The sequence below is a fragment of the Molothrus aeneus genome, chromosome 32, assembly GCF_037042795.1.
Source record: "Molothrus aeneus isolate 106 chromosome 32, BPBGC_Maene_1.0, whole genome shotgun sequence".
In the NCBI taxonomy this organism is placed as follows: domain Eukaryota; kingdom Metazoa; phylum Chordata; class Aves; order Passeriformes; family Icteridae; genus Molothrus; species Molothrus aeneus.
The window spans coordinates 2,375,997-2,403,418 of NC_089677.1; the positions used below are offsets into that span (position 1 = coordinate 2,375,997).

At 38.5% G+C, this 27,422-nt stretch overlaps 1 protein-coding gene across 3 annotated transcripts in view; it reads left to right on the forward strand.

Moving 5' to 3' along the window:
• PACSIN2 (protein kinase C and casein kinase substrate in neurons 2) overlaps positions 1-26,622 on the forward strand; it is a 55,761-nt gene extending 29,139 nt beyond the window's left edge. For 2 of the 3 annotated variants that reach the window (XM_066568368.1, XM_066568366.1), the window contains 9 exons: positions 9,658-9,814; positions 10,548-10,783; positions 11,482-11,637; positions 12,708-12,883; positions 15,332-15,452; positions 17,524-17,648; positions 18,322-18,438; positions 19,387-19,583; positions 24,462-26,622. In XM_066568368.1, the coding sequence (XP_066424465.1) occupies positions 9,721-9,814; positions 10,548-10,783; positions 11,482-11,637; positions 12,708-12,883; positions 15,332-15,452; positions 17,524-17,648; positions 18,322-18,438; positions 19,387-19,583; positions 24,462-24,574 (1,335 nt within the window). In that variant the 5' untranslated portion in view covers positions 9,658-9,720 and the 3' untranslated portion in view covers positions 24,575-26,622. The remainder of the gene's footprint in view (positions 1-9,657; positions 9,815-10,547; positions 10,784-11,481; positions 11,638-12,707; positions 12,884-15,331; positions 15,453-17,523; positions 17,649-18,321; positions 18,439-19,386; positions 19,584-24,461) is intronic. The other variant, XM_066568367.1, reaches the window with a different exon arrangement.
• The last annotated feature ends 800 nt before the right edge of the window (positions 26,623-27,422 follow it).

Below are 27,422 nucleotides of genomic sequence, written 5' to 3' on the forward strand. Positions count from 1 at the left end.
ATTGGGCTACCTTATCTCCAGAGGGTCCTTCCAACCTCAGTTTTACTGTGTAGTTTGTTTTATGCTGAGGCAACTTCCTGAGCAGGCTTGCTTGCTAGAAGTGTTTCAAAATAAAATGAGGAGGCAGGCAGGAAAAAAGAATTCTGGAGGGATATTTTGATGTGTGTTGAGATATTTTGATGTGCGTTGTGCATCGTATACTTGGCAGTAGAACATGATTTCTGGCTGGCTGTTCTGTACCGAGCTGTTGTCTTCCATCAAATAATCATGTCTGGAAGAATAAAAGCTGAGTGAATAAGAATGAAATTTTCTGTAAACTAGGATGGTTATGTTTGGACAAATTTGAACTCGAGGAATTAAATCCAATAAAGGATGATCAGAAATGGCAATTACCTTAAATGAGGTCCTTCATGAAGGTTTGTTTAAATGTATGTGATGCTTATTATAGGTGGCTTATTTGTGTTTGTGCTATTGGTGACCTATTTTACATCATTTTGTAAATACTACTACTTAAGTCTGTTTCCTTGGATTTGTCTGTGTATTCTTTCCAAAAGGTCAGGACTGCAGTCTGTTTCATAAGCAATGTGAGTAGACTAATGTATAGTGCGTGAGCATACCTTTCTTTATCCTTGGATAAGGAAATGTTAGACTTCTGTATAGCAATCAGTTGGTTTCTTTATAGATTTTTCTGTGCTTTCTCTCTTTTGATGTATAACCGCAAAGATTGTTCTTGTTAAAATGGTGCTTGGAAAGCTGTGGTAATCAGGTGAAATTCCAGGTGACAGGAAGGAGTGAAACATTGTACCTGGCTTTAAAAGGGGTAAGAAAGAGGACTCTGGTAACTACTAACCTGTCAAACTCACCTCTGTGCCTGGGAAGATCATAGGACAGACTCTCTTAGAAGCTCTGGTAAGGCACAAGGAGGACAGGGAGGTGATTGGAGACAACCAAGGGGAAATCTTGCATGACCAACCTTGTGGCCTTTTCCAGTGGAGCAGCTCCATCAGTGGGCAAGAGAAAGGGTACAGGTGTCATTTATGTGGATTGCTGTAAAGCCTTTGACATGGTCACCCACAACATCTTTCTCTCCAAGTTGGGGAGACATGGATTCTGTAAGTGGATTGCTGGATGGAAAAGGAATTAGTTGGGTGGTTGCATCCAGAGGGAAGCAATCAGTGGCTCAGAATCCCAAGGGACAAGTGGTTGGTTACAAGTGGTGTCCCTCAGGGGTCCATACCGGGACCAGTATCTAATATCTTCATTAATGGCATAGAGGGATCAAGGGCACCTTCAGCAGCTTTGCAGATGGCACCAAGCTGAGGGTGCAGTGACAATCCAGAGGGATCTGGACAAGCTCGAGCAGTGACCCATGGGAATCTCATGAGGTTTAACCAGACCAAGTGCTGGTGCTGCCCCTGTCTTGGGCACATCCCTGTGTGTGATGAATCCAGGCAGGGGATGAGCAGAGGGAACAGCCCTGGCAGAAGGACTTGGGGCTGCTGTGGGTGAGAGCTGACCCTGCCCCAACCCAGAGCCCCCCTGTGCTGGGCTGCACCCAGATCCCCAGGGCAGCAGGGCAGGGGGGATTCTGCCCCTCTGTCCCTCTCTGCTGAGCCCCCCCTGCAGGGCTGCATCCAGCCCTGGGCCCAGCCCAGGAAGCACAGGGAGCTGCTGGAGCCAGGCCAGAGCAGGGACACCAAGGGGATCAGAGGGATGGAGCAGCTCTGCTGGGAGGAAAGGCTGAGGGAATTGGGATTGTGCAGCCTGGAGAAGAGAAGGCTTTGGGGTGACCTCATTGTGGCCTTGCGGTGCTTGAAGGGAACCTACAGGAAAAAGGGAGAGAGACTCCTGACAAGGGCCTGGAGTGACAGGACAAGGGGGAATGGCTTCACACTGACAGAGAGCAGGTTTAGATTGGATATCAGGAAGAAATTCTTCCCTTTGAGGATGGTGAGGCCCTGGCACAGGTTGTCCAGAGAAGCTGTGTCTCATCCCTGGCAGTGTCCAAGGCCAGGCTGGATGGGGCTCTGAGCAACCTGGGATAGTGGATGGTGTCCCTGCCCATGGCAGGGGGGTAGAACTGGATGATCTTTAACATCCCTTCCAACCCAAACCATCCCATGATACTCCTGGTTTGGAGTCATCTATCCAAACTAAATTTGACTGCTATTTAGTCTAAAACCCATCCTTTTTTATATGTTCTGAATTGCTTGGTTTGTTTCTGAAGACTGCAACTTTGAATTCTGGTCTTAATCTTTCTCAAAAGGGTTAAACAGCCTTGATCAATGTGTTTTGTTTGATTTGATTAGAAAAGCTGTGGTGCCTCTGGAGTGTCAGCTGAGTGCTTCATGCCTCAGGTATTTACAGGAAGTAAATAACTCCTAATCAGTTTGGAAGTTGTTTTGTTACTACAGATTCTGACATTTATACTCTTGTTAGAGGTTTTTCAAGATTTTTGACACAGCACGTTTTTTCTTTGTTTTTAAAGTGAGCTTGTAGTTTGTTAAAAGCCACCTTGATATTTTTTAGTGCCACAGCTGCAAGCAGTAAATGTAGTTGAACTTGGCTGTGGCACAGAAGTGTCAGTCTGGCAGGGTGAGCTTTCGAGTTTGTTCCCTCACACTCCAAAATAGTTCAGATTTATTTACCTTTGAACTGTGCTGCAAAGCCCATTTTTTTCTTAAAGGTATTTGGGAAAGAGTGAGGTGGCTGGCTGTGGGACCTAGCTGAAAAACTGACTGTCAAAGCTGGTTTTTGCTCACTGTATATCTGTTGAAACTAAAACATTTTTAGTTGTAGAAAGTTGGTTGTGCTGTTGAGCTGATGAGAACTGTACCTAATAAAATGTTGATAAGTGACCTTCAAAGCTTTTGCCATTGCTGTTGTCAGAAATTTCATTGTCTTTAGGACGTGAAACACTTTGTTCTCTATCACTTTGCTGACTTACTGAGAAGGCTTTGGTTTCTTTTTGAAATGTCACTGCCTTTGCTTGCTATGGTTTCTTACTAAAAAATGTAAATCTGGAGTCTGTAGTTGCCTGGTAGTAGATTTACTACTCTAACATTGTCTGGTTGCATATGCTCAGACTGTCCATGGAGCAGTTCAATGCAGGTTACTTCATCTGTTAAACTTCTTTTATTAAGTTGCTATTTCAATACTGTTCATGGAAATTTCCAGTTCTGGCACTTAGAGTTAAGTTCAATGCTGGAAATACAATACAAATAGTGACTTGTTTCCTCTAAAGGTTAGTAGTTTTTATTACAACATAGATATTGTTATCAGGTTCTGATTTGTGGTTGGAAAATTGCTGTCTTGTTGAAAGGGAATTGGAGAAGTTGCTGTTTGAACTTGTGTTCATGGTGATGGCTTACTGTAGATCTGGCAGTCAAAAAATGTGGGAAGGTCAAGGCTTAGGCAGGGGTAGTATCTTGTATCAGAACAGCTGATATGAGTGAAAAAAAACAGGCTTTCAGAATCATACATGTTTGTTAAGTGTGCCAAAGAAATAGCAGCAGCTTTCTTAATTAAATGGAAGTGGTTTTTTCATATTTCGTAAAACCAAGATGCTACTTTAAGGCTTTTTGTCTTCTAGCAGAATGACAAATCCTTTTCAGTAGAACAAATCCTTTTCTTCTCCTCTAATTTCTTTAGGTGTTTAGTCAATAAAAGTACTTTAGGAGTCGGAGAATTTTGTATGTGTTTTAATATAGCTTGCTTAGAGAACAAAGAATTGCAAAATACTAAGAAAAGACTTTTTGAAGGGTAATTCCCACAATAGCACTGGAGAATTTCATCAAAGTTTCAGTTGTAGTAGTGTCTTAAATTGCCTAAGAGATGGAAATTTCCCTCTCCTAATTTATTTTTCTGTCAAGCCTCAATGTACCTTGATGTGTCAGGTTAAGCTCATGACTCTTTCTGAGTGTGGAAATCCTAGAGACTGAGGAATCTTGTTGATATGCTCCAAGACGGGACTCCTTCATCTGTTTTGATTGGATGACAAGGATCATGTGCTCTGGGTAATCAAAGATTGTTGCTGATTGCCTGAAGCGGGGTGGCAGCAGGTTTTCCAAGGGAAAGTGGAAAAGATACAGTTTGAAAGCCTTTCTATTTCTTTATGAGCTATCATATGGAGTTTAAGCATTTGCATGACTGCTGTAAATGCATCATAATCATCTAGGGCACTTTCTGCATCCAAAAATAGACCAGTCCAAAAACTGGTTAGTTCCAACATTGTGTTGCTTTAGTTAAACATGAAAAGTGGGCATGAGACCTATTGGCCTTGTCCTGCTGGAGTAGTTTGGAATGTCTATGAAAGAATTTGGTATATTAATAATTAACAAAATGCATCATAAAGTTTGCTTTCTGTTTATTAAGCTCCAGCCTTATGCTGGTAATCACTATCAGGGATCTATTAAAAAAAAAATGCCTTGGGCAAGATGAGACCAATGCTCTTGTTCAGTTACATACCTGTGAAGGTAAGAAAGCCAATGAGTGAGTGTTCCTAGAGATCAAAGTGGAAGTGTATGCATATCTTGCAAGGTAAGACATCAAAAGGAGCAGCTCCCCTGCCTGTGGAGGCACTTACTTTAAATGAGCTCTAGGTCCCTCAGAGACTGTGTGCTTCCTTATCTCCCTGACTTTCTGCTAACATCAGCAGCATGGAGCCCATTTATTGCAGGGGTGTTTCAAACACCTACTTACCCAAACAGAAATAGTCACTGAACAGCTGCTAAACCTGCAGCTGGGATTATTTTAGCCCTGTGAGTGATTCCCTTGGAGGACAGGACCTGGTGTGCATTCTGAAGAGCTGAACACAGGGCTTTTATTGCATTCTGAAGGATTTGCTGACAATCCATTAGCAATATAAGACTTTCAACCTCTCAAACTGGAAGTTGATCCCCTGTGTAGTATGGATGAATTAAATTTAGCCTCTGTTTGCATTGCCATTGTCCCCTGCCCTCTCCTAACTACATAAAAAACCAACAAAACAAACAACTAAAAAACTCCTTCCCAAAACAAAAACCCCAACCAACCAAAGCAAGACCCAAATGCAACATTCTGGATAAAAATATTTGGATTCTGCAATAGTAGATTCCTGTCACATAGCTGTTTTTTAAATCTCCTCCTAACTTTGAGGAATGGAATATTTTTCGTTTATATTGCCAGTGTTTGCTTTACTGGTGTATTTGGCTTAAGATTTTGTGTGTTTAAGAGCTTCCTCAGGATTTTTCTTGTAACCAGGGGTGAATTTGTATGCATAAACTTAAACTTACTCTGAGATAATGCTCATAGGTGCTTGGACTGTGTGTGCTAATTATGCACCAAGATAATTATTCTTATTTATAAAAACCACACAGTGGTTGTAGATGTTTAAGCTGGTTGAAATGTTTGGAAACTTCCCGTTTGATGTAGCTGGAAAGAAATTTTCCTCATGGTTAAATGGAATGCTGGAAATAGTGTGTGTCCCTGTGTTGGCCATTGGTATGTGTGGGTTTGACTATGAACCTTGAAAGCTTATTATTCTGTTTCATACCTAGGAGTATTTGTCCCTAAAAATACCTTGCTGAGTTTCTTTTGAATGGTTCCAGTTCATAAAGGCTGATTTGTTATGAATAAGCTCTGCAAGCTTGGAAAAAGAGTTGACAAATCTATCTTCAGGCATTTGAAACTCCTGAAGTGTTTGTGGTATAATGTTTGTCATGGTGTGCTGAAATTACCTAACAGGAGTTTAGCAATAGCTGAATGTTTGCCACCTTCTGGGCTGCTAACAAATGAAAATACTCTTCTTTTTTTCTCTCAGTGTACCAGAAAAACCTGCAAGGTGTATTTAACACTCTAGGCTTTTTTGCTGTTCTATGAATATGCCTTAAAATAAAAAAAGAGTCTAACAGTTGAGGTGAAGGAGCCTACATAATTTAAGACACTCCTTTTGTGTTTAGTGCTGTGAAATTGTAGAATAATGAAGTTGCAAACTCTTAGATAAATTCCCACTCAAGATCCTATCAGTGGCAGTGCTTGGCTCCCTTGGTAAAAGGCAAGCTGCCTGCACTGCGAAGTATAGGATGATCAATGCCTCATCAGAGGGTGCCTCTGGGTTTTTTTCTGGACCTTACAGATTCCCTAAATCTTAGATTTGGCAGAGGATTTGAGGTGACATTGCTGTGCTCATGCCTGAGAGGAAGTTATAAAATCAGAAGGAATGCTTTCTTGGTTAAGCTACATGGAGACCTGACAGCATCTATAGTGCCTGTAAGAGATAAATGGGGCAAAATAGGATCAACTGAGATTTATTAGCAGCAAAACTCAGTTATTGGTTTGGTTTTTTTTCAGTGGAAGAGGGTTAAAACTGATGGTTAATTCAAATTAGAACAGGTAGAAAGAGTGACACAAAACTATGAATCACAATTTTCCCAGAATGAACTGATTGCATCCAAAAAGTGATCATTATAATGGTATTTTTAAGAAATAAACTCTTGATTATTTCCTTTTGAAGTGTTTCTGACAACTAAGGGTAAACAGCAAGTGAATTTGATATCATGTCATAAACTATCTCTTTCAGATGGATGTATTGTTGATGCTAAAATGAAAGTGGGGTATAGTTTTTAAATATCTATTTTTCTACTTGAAATGGTTAGAAAGTTGTAGTCTTACAAGTTACTTTTCTGAAACAAATATTTTATGTGTAGGACATGAAGATTTAGAACTTCATGTCATAACTTCATTCTTATCTTAGACAGTTGTCTGCTGTCTGTTTAGCAAGAAATAGTGCAATGCTCAGAATGATCAGGAAATTATTCTAACTAGCAAAATCATGTATGTTCATGTACTGTACAGGGCTAATTGAGAAGTCTGAAAATTGCCAGGCATTATGTAAAATGGCTCTGGCTGAAACAAAGCACAGGATTTTTTTGTTTGTGTTGTTCCTGGTGAGTTGCTACAAATAAAAGAATTCTTCATTTTTAATTTGCTCAAATACTTCTTGTGAAGGGGAAGAGGGAAGTCTTGCAGAATTTACCATTTACCTTGGAAATTGGAGAAAAGAGTCTTGAATAAACAATGTATAAGGTCATGTTTTTCAGAGTTCAGAGTGTCTTGAATATGTTTCTAAGTTTTCAATTATTGTTTTAACTTCTCTACAGTTAATCTAGTAGTTCCTTGACAACCTAAAGACTGAAGTTATTTTCCCTTTACTTGGCTCTATGGTCTAAGGACCTTGTGTCTCAAATCTTATGTCCTACAGTGACAACCTGCACATTCCACATCTCTAAAATGCCTCATTGCAGTGTCCCTAACTTAAAATGTAATTTTTAAAAGAAGCCACTAGGTTTTCAAAATATTATGTGCCAAGTTATATAACTTATGTTCTCTATCATGGAACACAGAAAAAAAAGCCTTATTTTCAAAATTCTAGCATTCCTGATGGGGCAAATTTCAGTGTAAAAGGCTTTCTTTGCGATACCAGGTTATTTTCTAGTATTGTGGGCCTGGTTCCTCTTTATACTGATTTTAAACTGTGATGCTGAGTTCCTTCAGTCCTCCTGTGAGGAGGAGGGTGAATTATGTGTGGTGTGCGTGCAGCTCTTTAAAGGTGCCCTTATGTGATAACAGTGAATGGTCACAGGTAAACTTAGTTCAGTTCTCTGAATACCTGCCTGAAATTTGGCAACTGCTTGATGTTACCATGAGTTAGAGTTTGCTCAGAATGAAAGGATTAAATATAGCACAAGGCAGCCAGCTCTCATTCAATATTACCATTTAAAATGCTAATTTAATAGTGAGAATTTATGAAAGGAAATGTTCGTGCTACAGACATAAATCCCTGGGCACATAACTGGAGACACAAATTGATGCTAATATAAGGCTTCAGTAGTTGTGCCAAGCTAACATAACCTGTTTTGAAAGTCTGCTTGATTGTGAACCTACAGCTGGAGTAATTCTGAGCAGATGAATGATTTGTCTTTCATTACAAAGACTGTTGGAGGTATTTAATTCCCTTAACACTTTGATTACATATGTATAACTGCCTACTTCTCCATTTCCATTTATCCTGAAAATAGAAGGTTATTTTTCATGCTTTCTTGGTAATAGATGCAATCAGTTGACATGGATGCATTGACTCTCTCTGGTAGCTTCTTATCTTCAGTTATAGTATGGCTTATGTTTAAATGGGCAGGGGGTGTGTCTATGCATTTGTTTACGTGATTTAGACAAATCAGTGACTGCTAACTAATGCCTTACTTAGATGCTAACTAAATTTCTTTGATCTGTTGAAATGGATCTAGTCCAAACCAAAAAACATGCTCAGATGAATTCTTTGGAGCCACTAAGAGAAATGGTTTTGTCATATCATTGATGGTTTTGATTTGATTTTTTTCCTTGGATTTGATGAGAAGACCTAGCATATGTCTGTATTTATAGTATAGTCATTTATTCATCCAGCACTTAGTATAGGGATTTTTTTTTCACTTTTAAGAGTATTCCCCTGTATACCATTTTCTCAAGCAAGTGGCTTGCATGTGCATCTGCTGACAAAATTCTGAATAAATGTGAACCTAAAAGTTGGATGTTTTTCTCTGTCAGATGTGAAGCAGATATGATTCAAATGTAAAAATGACTAGCACACTTTGAGTATTTGAATATTTAATCAACTAGCCTTGCTGCTAATCTTTGTTTTTCAGTCAGGTGGTTTGGGCAGATAAGAAACTGGCTGTGATATTTAATAGCCTGTGCAAGTTCTCGTAACAGAGTTCTTAGGTCTTGTTTAATGTTTACAAAAGCCAGCCTGAGTGACCTTGAATTCAGTGGAAATGTTACTCTGCGAGCAGTGTAAGGCTTTCTTCCCTTTCAGACATTTAGATTTGTTATTCCACGTTGCTGTGTGCACAAGAGTGAAAGGGGAGTGTTAATTATATAATGGATGTTCATTATATGGTGTACATTTTGCTTCATGTCCTCATTTTATTATAGGTTGTACATTGAGCAACTGTGGGGTTTTTTTTTCTTTAGTATTTACAATTCTAAGTATGGTAACTCCACATCCTTGCTGTCAGTATCTTCCCACATTAAATTCTAGAGTACACTTTGGAAATAATTGCTATCTGGTTTTTCAGCAGTGACTGCATTCTTAAAAACTATTATTATGGTTGATAAATATGTTGCAATGCTCTTTTGCATGTCTCTGCAGTTTTATTAATCCTGAAAGATTAAACACAGCATAAAATTAAAGTTTTAGGTACTTGATAATGAATATTGAAGAGGGAAAGAATACTCTATTATTTCTCTTAATTTTCTTCACTATCCTAGAGCATTACTAAGAAATAATAATGCAGAACAATTGTGGTGACTGCCCAAAATTACATTGCAGACTTAATAAAATGTAATAAAGCTTTCACTTTTAAAATTAAGAACTTTCTTTTACAGGGCAACTTGTAGCCTTTACTGCATTGTTGCAGTTAGGTTTTATGATTAATTTATGATTAATTTTAATGTTTCAGTTAGGTTTTATGATTAATTGATTTAAGATGAATGAACCTGATTCCATAATTGATTATTTCCTGCTGTATTATCTTACTCTTAGTTTACAGTATTTCTGTTAATTAAAGATTTATCTTGTTTTCAGAGCTTTCAAGCAGAAATTAAGTCTTTGTCTCTTGGTAGGTTGGAAATTACAAGAGGACAGTAAAACGAATTGATGATGGCCACAGACTTTGCAATGATCTCATGAACTGTATTCATGAACGGGCACGGATAGAGAAGGTCTATGCTCAGCAGCTCACAGAATGGGCTAAAAGGTGGAAGCAACTCGTGGAGAAAGGTAATGCTGAGTTTGAACTCTGACAACTTTCTCAAATGGAAAAAAAATGTTTTTGTATATCTTTGTTTTGGTAAGTACAAAGTAGAAATACTGTATGTTTTAGCCTATAATGGAGTTTTTGCAAGAGGCTCAGTAATGTGACAAATGACCAAGCTTTTTTGGATAAAAACTCAACCAAGCAAAGCCCTGCTCTTTTGCAAGTTCACGTGCTTCTTGCTGAAGCAGATGAATCTTGCCTCCAGTACCGAGTTATGTTCTAGAGAGCTGTCTGTTTCTCGATAATTACCAGTACAGTTTGAAAAGGGATTCTGAATAACAAGGGGGCAGTGACTGTGGGGGAAAAACTGGTGTAATTAAAGACCTAGGCATTGCTCTAATGGAAGGCTAAGGTGATGCTATTTGATATATTCTGGAATAGTTTATCCTTCCATGGTTATTCACCCTTCAAACAGTATGTTGAGAAACTGAAGGCAGTTCAAAGGGGAGCTCACATGTGGAATACTGAGAATTGTGGTACAGGGTTAAGGACTCCAGACTAAATGAATATTATTTCTTTCTGGCTTAAAAGTTTGTAATACTCTAAATTTATATGAAAAGAAATTGTTCCCTTTTCTAGGTTTGCATCAACATTGTTTACAAGTGAATATAAGTCAATAGTTTCAGGTAGTTTCTTGGGAATATAAGTTCCATGTGGGTGATGGTTACTGAGAATGACACTTTTTGTTGTGTTTAGGCCCACAGTATGGAACAGTAGAAAGGGCTTGGTGTGCTTTTATGTCAGAAGCTGAAAAAGTGAGTGAACTACATCTAGAAGTAAAAGGTTCACTGATGAATGAAGATTTTGAAAAAATCAAGAACTGGCAGAAGGAAGCCTTTCATAAGCAAATGATGGGAGGATTTAAGGAAACCAAAGAAGCAGAAGATGGATTTAGGAAAGCTCAGAAACCCTGGGCAAAAAAGCTGAAAGAGGTACAGCAGTAGATTATGTATTAGATATCCTGTGTTATAATATACTAATGTTTCAAATCTCTATAAGGGAGTAAACTCCCTATTCTTTCTGCTGGACCCTCCTTTCTCTTAAAGATCTCTTGCTTTCTGTCCTCTTCTGAAAATAAATATTTTTCTCTTGGTCTCTCTTAATCTTGATGAATTCAGTGAAAATCTGGGAAAAGTGAAATTTAAACTATCATTTTAACACTATCTTACTTCATGCAATGAAAGTCATGGATTGCTCAAATAGATGAGGGAAAATGTGTTTGTGGGTTTTTCCCCCCTCTCATATAACATTATTCTTAAATAAGAGGTTGGTAGAAAAAGGGGGATCAGGTGAGCATGGGCATGAGTGAGAAGTGTTTAGTTGGGGACTTTCTATAAAGCTTTTGTTGAGTCTGTTCAACACTTCTCTAAGCTGTATGAGTGACATTTCTTGTATGGTGAAAGAATGCTCCAATGATTTCCTTATGTTGATTCTTATGTGTTGTTCATTCTTTGGCCTAAATGAAAACAATTTCCCCCTCTCCCCCAAAAAAGAAAAATCATACTGAAAACAAAATCCGACCTTTTCTTCATTGCAACATGATTTTATGGCTAAGTTTTTATGGTTGCTATAGACTGTTCCAGATGCAAAGACTCTGTTCCAGATGCAAAGACTCAAACCCCTTTTGTAGGTGGAAGCTGCTAAGAAAGCTTACCATGCTGCCTGCAAGGAGGAGAAACTGGCTATATCCAGAGAAACAAACAGCAAAGCTGATCCAGCACTGAATCCTGAACAACTCAAGAAATTACAAGACAAAGTGGAGAGAAGCAAACAAGATGTACTAAAGGTATACTGAATGTTTTTTTGGTTTTGGTTTTTTTATGCACACCTATAGCTTGTGCGTGTTTAAGCTCTTTTTTCCTCCCGAATGTGTTGGGAACACCAGTTCACATAGCATAGTCAGTTCCAGTTCTGTACCAAAGTTTAATTTTCTCCCAAGAATGTGTTCTTGCCAAATTTTTCTTCTCTGAAAATGAATAATGTATGGCCTCTATTTCATTTAAGTACTTTCAGCAGGGAGCTAAGCACAGTAAGCCAGCAAACTTCTAGGGCAGAGTTCTACTTATTTACTAGTGAGGACTGAGCTATTTCACTCAAGAAGCTGAGAGACAGATGCCTAAAACTTGCTGACAGCTAAGTATGTCATCATTCTTGACTGCAGAATGCATTTATAAAAAATGAAACTGATATAATCCACTTAAGTAAATGCTGTCCTGTTACACAGTTTGCTTTATCTGTTCAGTGTGCTGCTGCTGAGAGGCTTTTAATGTGTGATTCCTCAAGGATGTCTTTTTCCCTTGAGAATGCTTTTCTGGGATCTGGAATGTTTTGTTCCATCAGTTGGGATCTTCTAATTCCTGCCTGTGGACTACTTCTGTAAATTAGTGCAGAGTCTGAGGTTGTATCTGTTAGCTGAGCTCACAGTGCATGCAATTGATGTTCACAAGGATCTGAACATAATGTTTGGGGTTTTGATCATAACTCACAGTACACTATGTAAATTACTAGAGGAGAAAAGACAACACTTTAAAAGATCTCCAAATACTTTCAATAACTTGAAAGACTTCCTGCTCTGATTTACTCTGTAACTCCTTTAGTTTTTAACTTTAGAGTTAATTTAACATTTGTCATGGTTTCTGTTAAAAAGCCAGAGAAGAGGCTTGGAGGTTTATTGTAACTGTTTCTGCATTTTACTTAGATAATTCTCTTTGTGCCCTAAGGTGGGTACAGTAGTCATGAGAAGAGTTTGCAGCCTGGCAACTTGTGGTCTAAACCTCAGCCATTACTGCCTTGATAGGTCTGTGTTGCAGGGCACTAATACAAAATATTGCTAACAGTTTGGTTTTGTACTCCCAGACAAAAGAGAAGTATGAAAAGTCACTGAAAGAATTAGATAATGCCACTCCTCAGTATATGGAGAACATGGAGCAGGTATTTGAGCAGTGCCAGCAGTTTGAGGAAAAGCGGTTGCGTTTCTTCCGAGAAGTGTTACTGGAAGTCCAGAAACACCTTGACTTGTCCAACGTTGCAAGGTAAAACTGCTAGACTTCAAAATTAATGCTTAATATACTTTTCTGTGGAAAGTAATAAATGCTTCAAGCAGATCAAAGTTCAGAGTTCTGATTTCTTTCTAATGTGTTGCTTCAGTTTAAAAGTGTAAGTGAGAGATTAATTCTTTGTTTTGTCTAAAATGAGATTAGCACCTATCTCTAACGCTTGCCAGAAACAACAGACCCTCATTCTTATGGTGTTTTATAATCAAATATGGTTGAATTAGAAGGGATTCAGCATTTAGAACCAAAAAACGCTGGATCAAAGATTGGGAAAAGAAGGTCTCAGTTTATTATGTGTCTTACATGTTTATTAGAGAACAAACTGAAATTTATTAGTGTAAAACAGCATGAAATTTGTAGTCAATACATTTATTGTTAAAATATTAGAGCTCAGTAATGAAATTACCTTGATCTGGGGATGAATTTAAGATCCATAAGTTAAGCACTGCTGAACTCTTGTCCACCTTAATTCCTAAGTCTGCTTTTTATCAAGAATGTCTTGTATTTTGTTCTTTCTGCCCGAGCCCTCACTTTATTCCAAGAAAGCTAAACTTTTGCTAGGGAGCTCCTCAGACACAGGAACACTTGCAATGAGTGCTGTAACCATGGCAGTATTTTACATCCCACTTCTAACAGCAGAGGTCATGTGCACTCTGCTTAGCACTTCAAGTGCATGGAGAAAAGGAAGAACTGATTTTAACCTGAGCAGTGTCCCAAACAGGCTTGCTATACTGTCACACAAATATTAATGCTGACATGAGGTAAGAGGGTGGCACAGAGGCAAAAACAAAAACAGAGCAAGGAATAGGTAAGGGCAAAACCACTTATTTTGGCATCGTTACCATTTTGGGTGGCTTCAAAGTTCTTATGGAACTGATGTGGGAGATTGATTCATTTTACTGTCAGAGTGGATAGAGATAGAATTGCTGCTCATTTGATTCAGTTTCATCAGGTTAAATGAAACTACAAATCAGAAATAAATGAGAAATAGTTGACTGAATGGACAAGGTTGGGGGAAGACCACAGAAAATGACCAAGTGGAGAGGCAATGATTTCCTTTTAAGATCCTTAGAATTCCAGGAGTGGTCATAATAAACATCAAAGAAAGAACAGAACTATTAGGGTGAAACCGGGGAAAAAGAAGCTGTAACTGTTGATCTGTTTCCTTATCTTTGCCTCTTTAGTACAGAGAAAAAATATGTAGAATTAGTCATGAAAAGAAAGTTTGATTTTTAACTGTAATGATGCTAAAGAGCACAGTCCAGAAGATATCCTGCCATGCTTTTCAGAGATGGAGACCTACAGTTTGTTGTTGATTTAACTGATGGCTGGTAATGATGTATTCCCTTTCTCAAAATACATGCCTCTCTATTGCTTAAATACATTGAAATGACTGCTGATGTAGGAAAAAACCCACACTGTGTATATGTTAAAGCAGTCAAGTATTGTATAGAAATTGAGAAATGTGGAAGTGTATTTTGAGAAAGTTTGACTCCTTGACAATGTAGCACTAATGAATTCTAATTCTAAATTTTGTGTGATCTGGTCTGGAAGGATTTTCACAAGTACTCTATATTGAGTATAATAGCAGCTTAACTATATATAAAATCATATAATAGCGCTTCTGTGTCTCTTATTTTAAGCCTTGTGACTGTTGTGTTGAGATTTTTTTTAAACTCTGAGTTCCATACTGCACCATATTTATTGGTGGCTTTGATATAAATGTATTGTCATGCACATTAGCATGTGCATGGTCTAGGATCAGAGCTGTATCTGCAACATGACTTCTGTTCTGTTAATGAAAAACAACTAGGGTGAGAGATAAGAAAAAGTAGTAAGGTTCTTTTTCACGGTGTTTGATTCAAATAGTACAGTTAGTAAAATCAGACAGTACCCAAACCAGTAAAAGCAGCTTTCAGATATTATACCTGCATAGGAAAATGTTTAACCCATTTACCTCTGCTGCAGGTTTGGGGACTTTATTTTTATAATTGCTTACAATCCTGACTGGATTAAACCAGAAGTTTTCACAGAGTCCTGTGGATTTAGCACAAAACCAGTTTCTACTGTCTTGTAGATAAGCTTTGAAATTCAAGAAACTTCCAAGACTGCATTTCAGTTGTTTAAATACAGTCCTATGTATATATATATTTTAATGACAGCCAATTAAATTACACAAGAGTCATAGTTTTAAAATCTGGTAAACAAGGATTTTATGGTGTCATGAACTTTGAGCAAGTTTACTTGTTGGACTACTCTTCCCTTTTTACAGGCAGTTAACAGGTCTGTGAGTTTTTAAAAGTCTATCTTGCTATAAGTTTCTTCAATACTATTGTGAACTTTAAAATAGATTTTTTTAAAAACTGCTTAAGGATTTGCCATGATTCTAAATGTGATACTAAATTAGAAGACAAATTTGTTTTTCAGTTACAAAAATATCTACCGTGAGCTGGAACAGAATATCAAAACAGCAGATGCTGTTGAAGACTTGCGGTGGTTCAGAGCTAATCAAGGTCCAGGGATGTCAATGAATTGGCCTCAGTTTGAGGTAAGGTCACAGTACTTAAACAACTGAATTGTGTTGTCTAGTTTTTTTCCTCTTTGCTTTTTGTAATATGTCATTCTGGTGTAATTCTTAACTTCCAGCTTCCAACACTGAATCTTTTTGTTTTGCAAGTCATAGTGTTTTCTTATCTCCATTTTCACTGGGCCACAACTTTTGGAGGTGATTATATTGAGCGCTATTTAAAGAGAAAATGGCTAAACCAGAAAACTACAGTGCCTTTTTCTAAGCTTAAGTGATTACTGAAGTTCTTAGCCATTGTTCAGTTGATACCTCTCTGACACCTGCATATGTTTTCCTTTATGTTTTACTTTTCCCCTTTGGTAGAAGACTTCAGTTTGAATTTCCTTACTGTTAGCAGGTAATTGTAGCGTCTGCTGCAAAGACTCGGAAAAAGTCTGAACTAAACAGTTCAAAATTTGAAATTTGAGACTTAAAATTCAATACTGCTCTATTTAAAAAAAGAAAGTTCCACTTTTACCCAGTTAGTCATTTTATTGCTGGATGCCATTTTTGAAAGAAAGGAGTTTTTCTAAGTGGTGGTCTGTTACCATAGCCTACAAGAAATACGTACAAAAATGTGTCAATGCAGATCATACTACTCATGTATGATAGCTAGAAGTGGAATGAGTTGGACCAGAATCATGGGTTTAGTTAAAATAAGTTCTAGAGATTAAATTAATGGAGTGGAAGTATAAACTCTGGAGTGTTTCACTGTTCTCTTATTAACCATAAAGGAAAATAGCACTTGTTTTGAAAATACTGAGTAACTTTAGATTGGAGGTTTGAGGAAGAAAATTCATAACAGTCCTGTAGAATTTCTTTGCCTGAAACACTGAAGTGCAGTTACTTCTGTGTGGAGAAATTACTATCCTTTTTCTTAAACATTATAATTAACAAATTAAATGCTCCTGTTTCTGTTTTCCTAATCAAGTTTTTTCTTGTTTACATGCTACAAGGATGACGTAAGTAAAAAAGTCATGATCAAATGACTGTGAAATTGCATTGTAAACTGCAAATATGCATAGGTCAGTGGTCTTTTAACTGTGGTAACTCAGAAATCCAGTATGTATTTTACAAAGTTAAAATAATGAGGTATTTGAAGAATTGTGCAGAATGCACTGGACTGACTCTGCTACATGGGAGTAATAGCAACTCTGAAAACTTCCATTTCCTGATAAAAATGTATCTCAAATGTCATCTTTTGTATAGCAAACTCTCTCCTGACTTTTTTTACTTTTAAGACTTCTGAGGAAACATGTCTCAGCATAGGATATTTACTTGCATCCAGTTTGTTTTCTGTTGGTTCCCGCTTTGTATCAGTATAGCATATATAGTATAACAGGATATCAAAGCTTAACTTTGGCTTGATGCAGGAGCTGTGTTTAGGTCTCACCATGCCTGTCCCATCTGCCTCTGAATGGTTCAAAACATCAAGAAGGGTCTGCAAGGGGCATCATTAGTCTTGTCAATACTTGTGTTGATTTGAGCCTTAACTCCTATATATGGCTTTTTAGGACAATGAATTTCACTAAATCCAGAATGAAGTACTTTTAGGGCTTAAATCTTAGGAACAGATTTAAATTAGCTTCTTCTTTGTAAGTCATCTGAGAGTTCTTGAGAAGTAAGCCCTGTCTTACAGTGCCTTTTTTAATTGAATGTTAGAGTTATCTTTTAAGGCCAGATGTCTTGGCATTATTTGAAACTGTGAGCCCTCCCAGTACATCTTTTTGAATATCTTTACTGGCCAGCTCTTTTGATTGCTCCAGTTGTATGCCACATGTCTGGTATTTTAAGTCTTTCCAAGGGGTTCAGAATACTAAACAGGGAAGTGCAGGTAACTGGGATTTTGTGAGTAGCACAGACACCTGTTTGCATTACTGGAGTAGGAACTAGATGAGAATTGTACATGAAATGTTTGGAGTGACTTGTCTTTAATAATTATTGATAGTGTTGTATATATAGATATGTATGTTCCATAAGTCAGTCTGGAAATGAAATGTGATAATTACTTGTTCAATTTAATTTCTAAATCACGTTTTGCATTCGTTGGTAGGAGTGGTCTGCAGACCTGAATCGCACTCTCAGTAGAAGAGAAAAGAAGAAGGCTTCTGATGGAGTGACTCTGACTGGCATCAATCAGACAGGAGACCAAGTTTCACAGCCTAACAAACATAGCAGGTAGCTTTTTTTATGCCTAAAAACACTAATTGGAAGATTGTTGCCTTCAAATGCACTAAGCTCTACAGGATCAAAAAGTCACTGTCCAATCAAATGATAAATGATAATTATCTGCGAGCATTTTTAGTGATGTCACTGCATTTCACAAATTAATTTGGAAATTATTCTTCATATATAGTTCTCTTTCCATTGGGAGCTGAAAGAAACCAAGCTTCATGAGAAACTGAACTTTCTGTACTTGATCTGGTGGTCTCTTCCTACCTTCCCACCTCTAGAAATGACAATAATACTTTGAGGTCTTAGTTTGCAAAACATTTAGTCACATCAGAATTCTGGATGTGATTAATACAAAACTGTTAGCATCGACTGCTTTAAAAAGGAATGAAGCTGGCCAAATAAATTGCATTGCCTTTTATTGCAGTCAGTAGGAAAAAAGAAATTGTGGTCCACAAAAGATATTCTAATTGTGGAGGAATGCTCCCTATGTGAGACTTTCCAAGCTTTTTTGAGTCTTTTGCTGCATTTGATAGATGTTTTGGTTTTGTTTAGTTGTTTATTTAAATTTTTTTTGACTGAAGGAGGGGTCTGCTAAGAAACTGCTTAGTGGGACACCAGTGACAGTGTTCTCTTATACAGATAGGGTCACCATAATGCTTTTTCTTTTCCAAATTAGCAGTCTTAGTGTCCAGAGTAACACAGTGCAGTCAGTACAATCAAGTTACAATCCCTTTGAAGATGAAGAAGATACTGGGAGTACTGTCAGTGAAAAGGAGGACAATAAGATCAAAAAGTTGGTGAAATGTTGTTTTTTAATTGTTTTCACATTTGCACTGTCTCTATCCAGGGTTTTCTATTTTCGGTTTCTATAACACTACGCTGGTCAGTGCATGATGAGTTTTTAAGCAGTTGTGTAAGCAACACTGTAACCTAACTTGTCTTTCCTAACAGATGCCATATCTGTGGCTTGATCTTTGGTTTCAAACCACTGTGGTTATTGGCAGTTGCTAACAGAACTGCTGTTGCTTTTTTTTCCTTCCTTTCCCAGTCCTATAAAATGTTAAAACTGATGTGTTTTTCTAGTAAAACTGCTTCTGGAGCTTTACTGCTCTGTGTCTTCTCACTGAATAAATCTGCTTTTAAGATGCTTTCTTTTTTTGTTTAGGACCTTCTTGAGCAGCTGCCTGTTGCTTCAGTGTACACTCTAGGGATATTCCACTCTATTAACTGGCATGTGCATGCTGAACAGTGAACTTCCCTTTAAATGATCAAGTTGTTGCAGTATAATGAAGTTTTTTATTGGTGGATTGCAATATAGAAAAAGTGTTGGAAGCTATTGTAGAGGTGCACAGTGGTTTGGGAGGAAGGTTCTGCAAAGCAATTTAAATGTCTTTCCTAAACCAGATAATCTCTCTCATTGACTGTGGCATCCCTTTTACCTTTCCAGAGTAAATAATCCCATGGATTATGTGGATTTTTTTGAGAGAAAAGTCCTTTGAGTTTGTGGGGAGATTGACGTGTGTATTAGTTTTTCCTTTTTGTAACTTTTTAAATGCTTTGCAAGAATGTTTTTATTTTTTAATGGGGCATTGTCAATTAAAGATAGATGAGAAGATACCAGAAGGAAAGTTTCAAAGCTGGGCTTTAGAGTGGAGTTTAATCATATTCAGGGTTGTCTTAATGGTATTTCTAGATTCCTATTTTAAAAGTGAAAAATAATAATTTCAAATTTGATTTTCAGTGTTAGCAGCTATGAGAAAAACCAAAGCTACCCTACAGATTGGTCTGATGACGAGTCCAACAACCCCTTCTCCTCCACTGATGCAAATGGAGACACCAATCCCTTTGATGAAGACACCCCTCCTGCCATGGAGGTGAGAGTACGTGCACTCTATGACTATGAGGGCCAGGAGCAAGACGAGCTCAGCTTTAAGGCTGGTAAGTTTGCAATGTTCACTTGAAAATATTTATCAAAAAGGAGAAAGGCGGGCAATTTTTTCTCTCTTCACCTTTTATTTTCTCTGGATGTACAATTCCACATGCAGGGTCCTATCTAACCATCATCCCTCCTAACAATACTTTTTGGTCTCCCCTGTTTGGCAGCACTGACTCCTAAACTCTTTGAAATGTGTTGGGTTGCCTCTGAGATGCTCCTTTCTTCCTATCTTAAGTGAAACAAATCTATCTGCAGAACTGAAAATCCTCTCTCTCCCTTTTCTTCCTTGATGACAGTAACAGCTGCTGCTTTTAGCTGTCTGGAAATGCCAACCCTACAGAGTTGTTTTTTAAAGGAAAATACCACAGCAGCTATTCTTGTATTAAATCAACTGATACCTTCTCTGTTTAAATAGAAAGCATCCGATTTTTGGCATCCAACTTTCTGCACTGCTAACTTTTTAGGATTGAAAATTTAGCCATGGACAGATACCTTTTAAACTGTCTCTGTTCACCCCTCTTCAGTGTATGTTAAGCACAGGTATTATCTTTACCTGAGTTTTTTCAGTCTTGTGTTGTATTAGGGTACACTTAGTACACCTCTTCCTTCTTAAGGTGTTGTATCTCCCTTGAGCCCTAAACCCTTTTTTCCCTCACTGTTACAGGAGTTGAGAGAACAGAATAGATGCAGCTGATGGGGGAGACCCATCACACACTGTTTCCACACACAGGAAAGTGACATCAGGGTGTGATGGCTGCACACCACAGGTGCTGCTGCCTCCAGCTGAAATCTACCCCCTGTTCATGACTTTCAAGTCAATTGTTCCACTGTCTTGCCCAGAATTGCAGGAGACATTTTCCAACCAGGAATTCAAGAACAAGATTGCAGGAGTAGTTTAGCAAAAGCAAGCAGAACTTCACTTTGTGCAAATGAGAGAGATAGACACTCTTTGAGTTTGTCTCTTTTCCTATTTGCTTGTCATTTATTCCCATCTCCTGTAATAGAAAAACAGGATTCAAGTGTTGAAAAGAAACTCCAGAAAGCTTTTGTCTGCCTCCCTTTCAACTAGGGTTACTTAAAGTTAGTGCTACTTCTATACTACCTGCTGTGGTTCTAGGTGGATGTTAGGGCTTAAAGTTAGGAAACCAGACCATGTTGTAGCTAATCAGGGAACTGCAGGATGTCTGTTCTGCTGATGAAGGGGCTGCTCAGAATAGTGTGTCATATTCTAAATGCAGTTTGTGCTTTCTGAACCAAAACACCCCCCAGCTCAGGTGGTGGTACTGTGCCATTAACTCACCACCTTCCTTTTTTGTTAGTGAAACCATTGAACATCTGACTTTCTTCTTTGTAGACAAGTATTGCAGGCTTCCAGAGTGGAGGAATGGGTTACTTGTCCATGAACTTTGCTAAATTGTGCCTTGACAGAAGTCCAGTAGTAACAAAACATCTGGTACTTCTGTGGAATGCACACAAGCCAAAAGTTACTTTTCATTCTATAGACTTTACCTGCTCCGTTTTTCTCAGCAGGGGATGGAAGCATGCTAATCCTCTTGAAATATATCTCTGGTACCTGTGAAAGCAGCAAGGGTTTACAGTAATGAGTCTTTCCTTGGCAAAACCATGCAGTGTTTATATACACAGATATAATGGTTTATATACACAGATGTAACGGTTAAATACAAAGTTAGGTGGTGTGTGCTGGAGTATCAGCTGTGTCACTTGCATTGAACCATTGAACCAAGTGGCTCTCACTGTGTGAGGTCTGTAGAAATAAAGCAGAGGAGGTATGAACTGTGAGATATATGCAGACTTCACTTAAAAAGAGTTCAGTACTTTGAAGGAAGAGCATTAAAGAATATTACAACACCAAATGATGTCATTGATACAATTGTAGGAAAGGGATGATGTGCTAGACCATGAATTCCCTTAGATATGCTGAATTAATAGGATGGCTACTTAGTTATTAGGCAGAAGTGTTAGTGTGACTAGCTTTACATTGAACATACAAAAAACTAAGGAAAAGAACTTACTAGGTCAGGTGGGAGCCAATTTAAAATGTACTCAATCCTATGTTCCTCTGTAGATATCCCTAGGCTCCTAAGCAGCTGTCAACAGAGGATTAATACATTTTAAGGATTTGTTCAAATGTACATGGATATTCTCAGATAGGATTTCCTTGGGTATTCAAAGAATTTACCTACAAAATGCTTCTAAATACATCTTACGGAATATATGCTGTCACGGTTTGACTCTGGCGCAATGCCAGTGTCCCCATGAAAATATATTCTCCCTGGTGTCTGCTGGGAGATGTGACCAGGAATAGAGCAAAGCAGGCTCCAACTTAGGAATAAAGAAGAAAAACTTTATTAACCTACAACTATATATAAAAAGAAACACACACAGAACTCAGAATGAAAACCTTCCAAAAACATTCCTCCTCCCCCCACCAAATTTCCAATACCCCTCAGATCATCAACTCTCAGTCCATCACTACCCCTTAGATAATCCTCAGTTCATCAAGGAGAGAGGAGTCCCTCTTGTGCCATAGGCTTCCCCTGGAAACACAGTTGAAACCTCTTGTGTTTCCATGTCACACATGGCACTGCCCGGAGATCATTTGCCATCGTGACATCTTCCTTCCATGCCCAGTGCTCTCACCACTGCGCATGGACCAGAGCTGCTTCTAGGGTTCCCCTTTTAAGGATGCTTTGCCCAGTTCCAAAAAAAGCACAGTCTCTCACTTTTGGGACACCAGTCCCACCCCCAAATTCACCCCCTAGGGCCGAGGGGTCTCAAGAACAGAGATCTTCTCCTTCCCTGAAGACGGAGGGCACCACCACCCTCCTCACCCGTTGTCTCTGTTCATGCACTCCTTCACATAACATCACTGCACTCTCTTGGCTGCAAGCCATTGCCTCCCCCTAAATCCAGTCTCTGTGTCACAGGAAAAATGGTTCTGTCCTTGGCTATACAAGAAAAGTCCAGCCAAAGGCTACTCCATCATCCCTCCCACCTAAGATTCTTCTCAACTTCTCTTGTGGCCCATTTCCTCTTACCTCATCTTTATCTCTCTTCTCATTCAACTCCAGGAGGATCCTCATTTGTAAGGTTTCCATCATTCAAGAAAAGGGTTAAAAATCTCAGGCCCTGTGGGGCACCTTCTTGCCGCACCCCCCCCCTTCTCCTCCTTGGCCGGCTGTGCTATCAAAGTTCAAAGTGGCACAAGCACCATATCTCCCTCTCCCTCTCTCTCTGTCTCTCTGTCTCTGTCTCTCTCTCTCTCTCTCCCCCACCCTGCGGGAGAGGGGGGGGGTGGCTGCCTGATGCCTCTCCAATGTTCCTCTACCCTTCCATCCTGCGGGGGGCCTTCGCCTCCCCTCTCTGCCCAAAGCCCGGCCTACCTCACCCGGCCGCATGGCCTCCTCTCCCCCACCCAGCCCGCAGCCGGGCAGGGGATCTCTGACCTCTTTCACCAAGAGAACCCAAGAGAGCTTCCCCCTGGGAGTTCTCTGCTTTTAACCCCCTGTGTTCTCAGAGGCGTATCCATGTCCTCAGTGGCCACACCAGATGCCAATATTCAAATCTGAGCACCTATTGGTTTGACCACAGCATCCCAAAAAACTCACTTCCTTTTCAAACCAGGACATATGCTTTGCACCGTGTCCATTAAATGTACTTTAATACACAAAACTCGTTTTTTTAGTAGAGTACCTCTACATCTGGTGCTTTTTGTTTTGTCTTTTCTCTTGGCAAACAGCTGTGGGAGGCTTCCAAGGAGCAAGAATAACTTTATTCATATCCTATGAGAGGTTTTATAAGCATGTAAGAGGATGGGACATAATTATTTACAATATGTCTGTCTCGCCCTCCTGTAGCCTTCAGTGGCTGAGAATAGTCATAGTAAAGGTTGTCCCTGCAATGTTGTCAGAGTATGTTATTGTGTGTTCTTGTTTTATCATCACAGTGGTTTCATTGTAACTGCTGTGCAGATGACACTTAAAAGTGTTAATATTTTCTTAGACCTCCAGGATCCAAGCCCAAGCTTTGATACAAATGCATTTGTTAGGGCATACTGTCATTGAAATGTGAAATTTGAGTACTCTTTGTTTCCACTCTTTATTAACACACACTTCATGGAAGGTTTGAAATTGTTCACTTCCATTCTGCAGCACTAGAAAAAGTGGAAAAGTTGTAACATATTTCCATAAACCAAATAGAGTCTGAAGTGCCAAACATTTGTTCACAATGGGTATTTATTAGTTTTCTGATAAAAACTAGAAGAGATGAAACTTTAACTTTTTTATGGAAGAGAAAAGCTATAAAGATAAGTATCTTGAGAGGATTTAATATGAAGCTTGTCTATTTCTACCAAAAAAATTACATTCCTTAGCTAGTTTATATTCTCCTGAATGACACCAAGACTCTCTACTATTTTAGACTGTAATAATTGATTAATATCTTCATCATCTAGTTCCTATTGCTAAGATAAAACACACATCAGTTTTATCTAGGGAAAACATTTGACACAAATTAGTCACACAGGAGGAAATAATTGTTACTCAATGTGGCCTTTTTTGCCTGGCTGAGGTGGAACTTCCTTTGCTCCTGTGGAGCATCTTGGAGTCTGCAGGCTCTCAAAAGTCAAAGTATTCCCTGAGGATGTGGAATATCAGATGTGCATTGCAGTCAAAATGAAGTTAACTTATAGTTCAGACATTCATGAATACATAATCTGGAAGTTAGCAAGCAAATTCTGAGCTATTTAATCTTTGTAGCATTTTCTTCCATGTTTCCCTTAAAACCTTAATACAATAAGCCTAATGAAACATCTATTTGACTTTCACTGAGTTGGGGAAAATGTTCCTTCTTTTCTTCAGGGGATGAGTTAACCAAAATAGAGAATGAGGATGAGCAGGGCTGGTGCAAAGGACGCCTGGACAATGGACAAGTTGGTTTATACCCAGCAAACTATGTGGAACCAATCCAGTGACAAAGGACAAAATAAACACAGAAGTGTCACAAGAGCTCTGTAGGCCTGTACAGTGTATTTAGGTGAAGTGAGAGGAAACTGAATGGATGTATAGAGTGTATATATTTTAATGATAAGGTGAGAACTTGATACCCAAATAAGGCTGAATGAAAGACAAAAGCTTAACATTGTTCTCACAACTTGTACCCAATGCAAAGGAAAGGAGTAAGGCTGAAAAAATAGTATGATAGGAAAAATACTTTTTAAACTTTTTCTTCCCACATGGTCTGTTATTGTGGATCCTAAACATTTTTGCATTTTCTATGCTTATGCCTCATCCTACCCCAGGTATGTGGCTTACGCTCACTTTTGTTTAATCAGTTATTTTAAGTGACCTTTCAGTAACTTGCAACTTGAATTTTAAAGATTGATAAGAACAAATAAAGAATTAACTATAATAATGTCTGAAAGATGCAGTATTTTTTTATTTAAATGCTATGTAGTTAAGCACCTTTTTTTATGCTTTATCAATTAATACTTAAATTATGACATAGATTTAGTTACCACTTGACTGAATGAAAGCTTTTTCCATGTTGTAGTAATCTTTCTGTGTTGTCAGCATGGCTTGAAGTTGTAAATGGAGTTGTAAAACAAAATACTGTATTTAATAAATATCTGTTACAGAAGGTTATTTGTAGCAGAGATATCTGCAGGTGTCATGGGTTGGGATTCTATTACAAATGTTCTTTATGTGGGTTGACACTTGAACTAAGAGTTTTTCATCTAGATCTTAAGTGGCATTCAAGAGAAATATGAATTATGCATAAGCCCCAGAAGAGTGGCTATTTCCAGTACATGTTTGCAGGGAAAAAAAAAAAATCTCCTTTTAACTGCTAATGATTTTTGGGTGATTTGAAATGGTCAGTCTTTGAAAGCTGATTATCCTGAACAGAGAAGACTGTAAAATAGACTAAATGCTTTTATTAATAGCCTATCTATGTTGTGTATATGTACATATAATTTGATATTCCAAAATATGAAGAGCATGGCTATTAGTTATCAAGCCTTTTGGTGTCAATAAGATTTAGACTATTTTAAGAGTTTAAATTATCTGTATATTTAAATCTGCTTTCCTGCCATATTCATTACTGGACCATAGACAAAGTATTCTGTGATAAGATTTTTCAGAAGTACAGTAAATACACTAATATACTCAAAATCAGTATTTGTGGATAAATTAATGAGTCAAAGTATAAACTAGCTTTAGTCCAAACATGGATTATTGTAGCAGAACACTGTAAAATCTACATTTGTTTGCAGTTACAACTTGGCCAGCTGTAGTCGTGTCAAATATGCACTTGTGACATTGAAAACTGGGTTGTAAAACTACAGCAGATCTGTGTTAAAACTAAGTATCAGGTAAGTAGATAATGCCATGTTAGGAAGCTACACTGTAATGAAGTTAACAAATCTTTTTTGAGGTAACTATAAAACACTGTTGGTAATCTTGGACCCTATAATTTTTGAGCTTATAGATATATTTAGTCATCATTTTCAGTGAATCCAAATGTGCAAGCTTAGAAAGTGGATGTATGTATATGTCTGTCAACAAAAACTTACCAACATATTTGTTCATCCACAGGACAGTTGCTAAAATTGTCAGGAATTACTGGTTTGGGTCTCTGTGTTGTAAAATATTTTAGAAAACAATAAAGTCTGTTAATCTCTTAAATACACGGAATGCACCTTTTACTATTTCAGTGTGTGTTAAAGCACAAATAATCTCTGCATTTCATTGCAATTCATAGTGACAAAACCTGCATTGTGTAAAAGAGCCACAAGCAGGAGTGTGACGTGGGTGACATTGTGCCGTTTACAAAAAAGGGAGGAATTCTTGGCAAAACATTCCAGCAAAATCTTCATGGAAGAAGAGGAAACTGTCTTTTATGGGTTACAGAGTCCACTGTGATGCTGCTTTCTGTGGTGTTGTCAAGCCTCAGATAGCATGGGTGAGCAGCTAAGCTTTTATTTCTTCTTAAATAAAGTATCTGAATATTTTCTGCCTTTGAGTTTTCTTGTTGACTGGCAGTGATTAATGTAGTGCTGTTTGTGACAGCTGGCTGAAGGTTTTCTGTCATCTCCCCCATCAACACCTGCTGAATAGCAGATCTCAGGGGTTCATAAACACTGGCACAGGGTCTGTTTGGAGGCCTGTCACCAGTGGTGTCCCCCAGGATTAACTGTTTAATATATTCATCAGTGCCTTGGGGTGGCTCAGGGGTGGCACAGAGCTGGGAGGAGCAGCCAGTCCCCCTGGGGCTGCACAGCTCTTCCCAAGGACCTCAGCAGGGTGGAGAGATGGGCAGAGGAGCTGTCTGAAATCCAGAAAAGGAAATGCAGGGTCCTGCACCTGGGGAAGAATAACCCCGGGCACCAGGACAGGCTGGGGGTCACCTGCTGGAGAGCAGCTCTGAGGAGAAGGGCCTGGGGGTCCTCGTGGGCAGTGAGCTGTCCCAGAGGGCAAGACACCAGTCAGAACTCTGTAAGGGACTTCTGCAGGTGTTTCACACTTCTGTGATCCTAAGTAACTTACTAAATAATCAATAAATAATCAACTGCCACCCTTCTACTTAAGCTTTTAATAAATCTACAAGTCCATTCAGGAATCCCTCTGGAGGACACACAGGTATCCTCCCACTTTTTATTACTGTAGTCACTAAGTGATTAAATGTTCATTTATTTCATAGCAGTTTACTTCAGCTTTTATGAGGGACATTAGCAAGAACTCTTTGAACATCCAAGTCACTTGTTACTTCAGCTAGATCATCTTGACACATGAAATCTCCAAGCCTGCAAGGTAAAACACAGA